This window comes from Dicentrarchus labrax, unplaced genomic scaffold (assembly GCF_905237075.1).
Source record: "Dicentrarchus labrax unplaced genomic scaffold, dlabrax2021, whole genome shotgun sequence".
In the NCBI taxonomy this organism is placed as follows: Eukaryota; Metazoa; Chordata; class Actinopteri; family Moronidae; genus Dicentrarchus; species Dicentrarchus labrax.
The window spans coordinates 4,530,122-4,537,477 of record NW_026136719.1 but is presented as its reverse complement, the minus strand read 5'-3'; the positions used below and the strand labels follow the sequence as shown (position 1 = coordinate 4,537,477).

At 42.1% G+C, this 7,356-nt stretch overlaps 1 protein-coding gene across 1 annotated transcript; it reads left to right on the top strand.

The window, feature by feature from the left end:
• Positions 1–2,947: 2,947 nt before the first annotated feature.
• On the top strand, positions 2,948–5,904 carry LOC127351165 (G2/mitotic-specific cyclin-B2). The gene is made up of 8 exons (XM_051378449.1): positions 2,948–3,082; positions 3,261–3,374; positions 3,862–4,149; positions 4,227–4,385; positions 4,461–4,697; positions 4,834–4,974; positions 5,069–5,179; positions 5,260–5,904. The coding sequence occupies exons 1-8, from the start codon at positions 3,056–3,058 to the stop codon at positions 5,365–5,367; spliced, it is 1,185 nt and encodes a 394-aa protein (XP_051234409.1). The 5' UTR covers positions 2,948–3,055; the 3' UTR covers positions 5,368–5,904.
• The last annotated feature ends 1,452 nt before the right edge of the window (positions 5,905–7,356 follow it).

The window sequence follows — 7,356 nt, the reverse complement described above, 5'->3', positions numbered from 1 at the left end:
AAAGGTCGGCTGCTTTGGTTTCTGTCTTCAGTGCAAATAAAAATATATATATTCTATATTTTTACTAAAAACAAATGAACCAGAACCAACAGTGTAAATCTGTAACAACAGCTCATAAATATATAGTTTTAGTTTTAAAATAGGCTCAATAATTTAGTTTTTATTAAACGTTACTCAAACAGGACGAAGTGGTGCATTTCTCTGGGACTATTTTCAGCGGCGGATTAATCCACATTTGGTGCTTTAGTGGGTATTTGGGGCAGAAGGACGGTGAATGTGGGACCGAGTCAAAATAAACTACAGTCAGTCTCCAGGAAGTCACAGCAATTAATTTGGTCCAATCACAGAAACTTTTAACCAAACATTGGAACAAGTTCCATTAAATATTTATATTTCCTCCAATTTCATTGCAAGAAAAAAGCCTAAAATCATCAACATGCACCAGGTTTCTTTTACCTAAGTTGCAGTGAAATCAACTAAACTATAAGACTATAAATGAAAGTGTATACACTGCAATACTCAAGTTATTAATGGTGTGCAAATATTTGGGCAGCTTTACTAAAAACTAAACTACATGTAGAAATTAAATATAAATAGTTGCAAAAAGTTTGTGATTGTAGGTGAGAGTTGAAACCAGTCTTAGTCTGTGGGGGTTGGAGGTACTGGGTGCTGTGGTTGTCGGGGTTAGAGGTACTGGGTGCTGTGGTTGGAGGTACTGGGTGCTGTGGTTGTGGGGGTTGGAGGTACTGGGTGCTGTGGTTGTGGGGGTTGGAGGTACTGGGTGCTGTGGTTGTGGAGGTTGGAGGTACTGGGTGCTGTGGTTGTGAGGTACTGGGTGCTGTGGCATTGTGGAGTCTGATGGCTGATGGTACAAACGAGCCTCCGAACCGCTTCGAGGCTCGGGGCTGGGTCAGTCTGTGGCTGAAAGCTCCTGAGCTGCCTGAGCTCAGTGTAGAGAGGAAGAGAGAGGTTGTCCATGATGCTTTCAGCTTCCCTCTCAGCCTCCACACTCATCATCGTAACCTTTCTGCAAATTGGACCAATCGTTGTTGTTTCCTGTGAGTTTCACTAATCAAATCTCCAATTTCATTGCAAAAAAAAGCCTAAAATCATCACAACACAAACACAAACACACAAACTGCCTGTGAAATCCTGGAGGGTCTGATGGAAACGAAGGAAGATGTCAGAGCAACAGTGGACGAAGAGGAAGAAGATTTATCAGCCTGTGATACAATAACATTGTTAGTGGATACAGTCACTGTTGGTTTGGGGGATTTGTTGAGAATAACAAATGTGGAATATCAGATATATTATTATTCTGTTGGTCAGGAAGAAGCAGAGTTATAAAAAACTTCACCAGCAGCTTCAGTTTTTCTTTCATTGTTGAGTTCAGTGACTTTAAATCAGATATTGTCGGACTGTGTTGGTGAGAATCTGGTGAAAGATGATACAGAGGATTCAGTGATATATATTCTGACTGTTAGTTTCATAGTGTAAAACGTCCTCGTGCTTTATTGTGACAGAAACGTTTCCACAGATGTCTGTTAAACAACGACGTCACAGCTTATTTAAATATTTTGATATGATTTCTATAAAAGTTGGTTGTGACTCTGGTGTAAAGAACAAATCACCAAATGCATAAAGGAAGTTTTTTTTTCAAGTTAAAACCTAAAAATTTTGTGAAAACGGTTGAAATTTTGAGTTTTCTCAACTGTTCATTTTTTTACAGTGCAATGTAGCCGATGGTTAAACTGATCAGATCTTAATCTTAAAGCGGCTCTAATCAATATTTTTGTATTAATGGATCAAATGACTTTGTAATGAGGGATTAAATCTGCAGCTCTGCAGAGTATTTTAGTGTTTTTTAGCTTGTTGTTTTGGTTGTATGATGACTTTACACTGACCGTAGCTGCAGTTCACAGTCCACAACCTCAGTGATCCAGAGTCTTGGTGTTTGATTATGAAAGTAGTTTAAAAACAGACACAGGATAATAATTAACTGCACACTGCTGTTAGAAACTGAGCTGATAATGATCCTGATCAGCCACCATCAGTCATCAATACTCACATTATCATTAATCACACTAATAACTTACAGCAGGCAATGTCAGACAACATTATCAGACTTTAATAGTTAGCTAGTGTTTCTGTAGTGGAGACTAAACGTTAACAATGATCCATATTATCAGTTTGAATTCCACTGGAAGCTCCCTGCACCAAACTCCCTTTAAGAAATATCACATTTTAACAATTCCTAACGTTTCTGTAAAAACACACAACTCTAGAAACACGAGCTAAAGGCCGTCATATGTCCACAGTCCGACTGTCAATACGGCATCAATATAATCAATAAAAATAAAGTGTATTCTGTACAAACTTTACATTTTGTCAGCTCAGCCTCACTGTGGCTGCGCGCTGTCAGGTGGGAGAAGACCGTGAGAATGAGCGGTTTCAGTAATACAGATACGTCACTAAAATAAGTGCTAACACTAACTGCTAACAATGCTAACCTCCACAAGCTGCCGTAGCTAGTTAGCTTTGATATGCTAATGCTAAAAGCTAAAGAAGATGAGAGAGAGAATATTTATATAAAATGTGAACCAATAAAATTATAAATATAATAAAAATGTTGGTGAATAATTGTGTTAATGAATGAAACGCTTCATAATAATTAATTAAAAATATTGTCATAGTAACAAATAATAATATATTTACAACTATTATTTTCCAATTTTAAATATCACCGGAGCTGCCTGGTGATTGGTTGGTGATCAGCCAATCAGGAGCGTCCTACCGGAGCTGTATCCAATCAGAATGGACGCAGCGCTATTTGAAAGCTGCTCGTGTGCGTGTTGTTTACCTGCAGAAGTCGGTGCTCTCGGATCTTGTCGGTGCTCTCGGATCTTGTCGGTGCTCTCGGATCTTGTCGGTGCTCACGGACCTTGTCGGTGCTCTCGGATCTTGTCGGTGGTCACATTGTCCGGTTGCTGCTGGAATAAATCTCCGTGTCGTTGCTTTCAGTCCCGGTTCGTCCTCGTTGCTGCCGCCGTTAAACATGTCGTCAGTGGAATTTCCCGCCGCGGTGAGTAAACTGAACTTATTCCTCCGCTGCTCGTGAGCTACCGTTAGCCTCTGTGCTCCCTGTCGGGCTTTGTGTTCGCGTTGTGTTTTGTTTTAGAGATTTATAACGCAACTTTACGGCAGGCAGCGTTTCTGAAGCTTCTCCGGAGTCGTTGAGTTTTGTGTCCGTGTGTTTGTAGCTGCTTCCCGCCGCAGACAACCCGGTGAAGATGGGTAAAAGCACCGCAGCAGGTCTGAGGAGAGCCGCTCTGGGAGAGATTACCAACTTTCCTGGAGCCGCAGTCAACACAAAGGTAACATTACGGACCCACAGTACAGCTGCTGGGGTTGGGCTCACTCTCATTAACGATGTGAAGCTCAAAGTAACTAAAGACACTGAGACACAAACTGTAGGATGAGCTTAAAGTATATGGACACACTGATCTACAGAGCCACAGTCCTCTGGCCTAAGATGTTCCTTTATTGATCCCTGGAGGGGAAACTCAGATTTGGAACAGGGAATGTAGAGCAAAGAACAAAATGCAATAAAATCTTTCCACTATGTTCAATAAAGGTGAATATAAGCTTGTACCTGTAAGAAAACAGCTCATTTTGGCTGTTAATGGTTATTTAAAGTTTTATTCTGTGAAGTACCAAATGATCCCAGTGCAGTCGCCTTGTGATCAGACAGTTTCTCATTTAGAGACATTAATGTTTAATTTGGACTGAATTCTCAATCTAACAGCTTTACAGCCCAAAACTCTTAAAACTTTATTTCTGATTAAAACTTTGTTCCCTCAGAGGACGGGACGAGCCAAAGCGTCGGCCAAACCGTCCTGTGCCCTAAAAGCTGCGCCCGCTGCGGTCCAGGTGGTGCGTCCAGTAGTCCGGGTTCAAGCTCCTGCAGATCCTCTCCCCCCGGTCTCAGAGGAGTCTGCTGACGTGTCCATGAAGGAGGAAGAGGAACTGTGCCAGGCTTTCTCCGAGGCGCTGCTCACCGTGGAGGACGTGGACGAGCAGGACGCCGACCTGCCGCAGCTCTGCTCGCAATATGTGAAAGATATCTACAGTTACCTCCACGTCCTGGAGGTAGTTGGATCCCTCCGTCAGTCGGACTCTCTGCTCTCTCCCTGCACTGTCTGGTATTCATCGCTCTGTCTCCACAGGTGCAGCAGGCCGTACGAGCCAACTACATGCAGGGTTATGAGATCACCGAGCGCATGCGAGCTCTGCTGATCGACTGGCTGGTCCAGGTTCACTCCAGGTTCCAGCTGCTGCAGGAGACTCTGTACCTCACAGTTGCCGTCCTGGATCGTTTCCTCCAGGTAGGAACCGTCTCTCGGAGCTCGTGTTCTCTCCGTGTTTGTGGGCTGAGTTCAAACCCGTCCTCTGTGCTGCAGGTCCAGCCGGTCTCTCGCAGGAAGCTGCAGCTCGTCGGCGTGACGGCCATGCTGGTGGCCTGTAAATACGAGGAGATGTACGCGCCGGAGGTCGGAGACTTCGCCTACATCACAGACAACGCGTTCACCAAGTCTCAGATTCTGGAGATGGAGCAGGTGGTTCTGAGGACGCTCAACTTTGAGCTCGGACGTCCTCTTCCGTTACACTTCCTCAGACGGGCTTCAAAAGTGGCTAGTGTGAGTTTGCCTTCATGTAGGGACGAGTCGTGTTGAGCCTTATCATTCTATTAACAACGGTGGAAAACTCTGGAGACTGTCAGCAGATTAGACAGTGTTGTGATAAATGTTGAGCTCATCAGGATGTTTTCCTCAGTCTGATGTAGAGAGACACACTCTGGCCAAGTACCTGATGGAGTTGACCCTCATCGACTACCACATGGTTCACTATCGGCCCTCTGAGATCGCCGCTGCCTCCCTTTGTCTCTCCCAGCTGCTGCTCGACGGGCTGCCGTGGGTGAGTTTGACCGGATTCAACCGGCTGGTTTAAAGAATGTAAATCTGCCTCGTTACAGCTTCTTCAGCAGAGTTGAACTGTCTCCTCCTGTCAGTCTCAAACACAGCAGCACTACTCTACTTACGACGAGGCCCACCTGAAGCCCATCATGCAGCACATCGCCAAGAACGTCGTGCTGGTGAACGACGGGAAGACAAAGTTCCAGGTGAGTTATCGACAGAAGACTCAGGAACCTTTTTGTGACTTTGTGTTGAGCAGAAATGAAACCCTCCGTTTCCTCTGCAGGCTATAAAGAACAAGTACTCGAGCAGCAGACTGATGAAGATCAGCCTCATCCCTCAGCTGAAGACGCCCATCATCAAGAACATGGCGGCCGCTGTGCTCAGTTCTTGAGGGGAACTTTTCTACATTTCAGAGGACATTTCTCTTGCACTTTATTTTAGATTGTTGATAGCGACCTGTGGAGAAACTCTACTAGTTTTTTAATAAAATGTTTTTATGAATTTTTGATTTTCTGGGCACTTATTTCTCTTTAATCAACGTCTTTATAAAACTCTCTCGGTACGCGGACTTTACTCGAGTGCACCTTCACGTCAGTCCTGAGCTGCTGGTTTTAAACCGATAACTTCAATCTTTACTGAGTCTGTTCTACCTCCAGTGTCTGTAAGTGCCTAATGTTTGAGTTGTTCCCCTGATGGATATTTTCTATGGTTTTTGTTGTCCTATCATGTTTCTGATGTCATTAAGCAATCATGCAGGTTGTGGTGTAATTCATGGTATCAGTTAACTGTTTTTAAGCTTTACTCATGTATTTAACTTTGAGATCTGAATAGAAATGTTTCACTCACCAAAAAGCTAAATTTCCTAAACTTTAAATCTGAAGAAACCAAAGTGTTTGTCTTTAAACAATAAAAGTTTGTGTGAAGCTGAGTTTGTGTCTGTGGTGAAAAGTACTAAACTACATATTTACACATTTCCTCTTTATTGTCCTGGAATTTGGTTAAAATGACCAAATATCAGTGATATTCATAAACTCAATATTCCTTTATATCACTGCTTGTGAGATTAAATGATCCCAAATGTTTCTAAATTCTGTGACTCATTTCTCTCCACAATCGTTCTCTAATGGAGATAAAAGTGGTCAATCTTTGTCTTTTAGAAGCCGATCGCTCTGAGCTGGAGGAATATTAGTTACTGCTCTCAACCACTGCTTAACTTAAAGTTTTCCTCTTGAGAAACTCCGACACTTCTGAGTTTAACATCTGCTTTAAAGTAAAAGGCTGTGAATCACTGATCTGTTGGAGACAGAGCAGATACAAACTCACACAGGTCTGATTAGACTCATCAGGTATAAGTTGAATTAAATGACTTCAAGCACTGATTGCAGCAAGAACACCTGAATTAATACTAATGAAACTACCAAAGTTTGTTGTGGAGTCCATAAATATACAGTTTGTCAACAGTAATGATGAATGAGGAGCTGCAGTGATTAATTCACTTTCACCTGCTGTTATATTTAGACTCAATAACAACTGGAGGGAGTCGACATCAGGTGTTCAAACTACCTCCACCTGCAGCAGCTCCAACACTGATGCATCAGTCCAATAAAGCCTCTAGATAATCAATAGATCCTCCTCAATGTTTCACTCTGGACCTTTAAATGCACTCTGGTGTCAGTTTATTATCGTTTATTATGTCGGACCTTTTTCATCCACAGAGGTTTTTATTTGTAAAACTTTACTTGAGCCCTCTGACACTGAAGTAACTGCAACTCACCTGTTTAAATTATATTAAAGCTTAAAGTTATGTAATGTTATAAAGTTATACTGGCCTCTTTGAGTGACAGGTGACGTCACAGTGACATCACTTGAGTCAGTTCATCACACAGCTCCCTCTAGAGACTTTAACATATAATTCTAGTAAAGTGGTTCCCAACCTGCGGGTCAGGGCCCCCACTAGGGGTCGCCAGAGCTTCACAGAGGGTCGCGAGGCCTTCTGGACTTTAAGTGGTGTCAGAAAATATACACAGTAATCGGATATCTCAGCATGTTTCCATTTCTGTGAAGAAAACTAAATGAAATTGTTATTTTTAAGGTTTATATTATGAATTAATATATAAACTTTAAAGAGCTGAACACAATCGGGTCTTTAATCTCTGCGTAAGAAAAGTTAAAACAACCAAAAAAAAACCTTTTAAATATGTACGATTGTTAAAAATTACACAGAATTGTATAAAAAGTTCCTAAAAACTCAACTGTGATCAATATTAACAGGAAATAATCTGCTCAAAACTCATCCAAACTGCTCGTTTTACACAAACTTCCTGCAGTTATTGTGTTCAATACTCTGTATTATTATTGTAATACACTGAATATAACATAA

Bases quoted from the DNA above. Each gene is read 5' to 3' on its own strand.
- LOC127351165 (XM_051378449.1), top strand. From the start codon at position 3,056: ATGTCGTCAGTGGAATTTCCCGCCGCG. The intron at 4,386-4,460 runs GTAGGAACCGTC...TCTGTGCTGCAG, and splicing joins TCCTGGATCGTTTCCTCCAG to GTCCAGCCGGTCTCTCGCAG. The intron at 5,180-5,259 runs GTGAGTTATCGA...TTTCCTCTGCAG, and splicing joins ACGGGAAGACAAAGTTCCAG to GCTATAAAGAACAAGTACTC.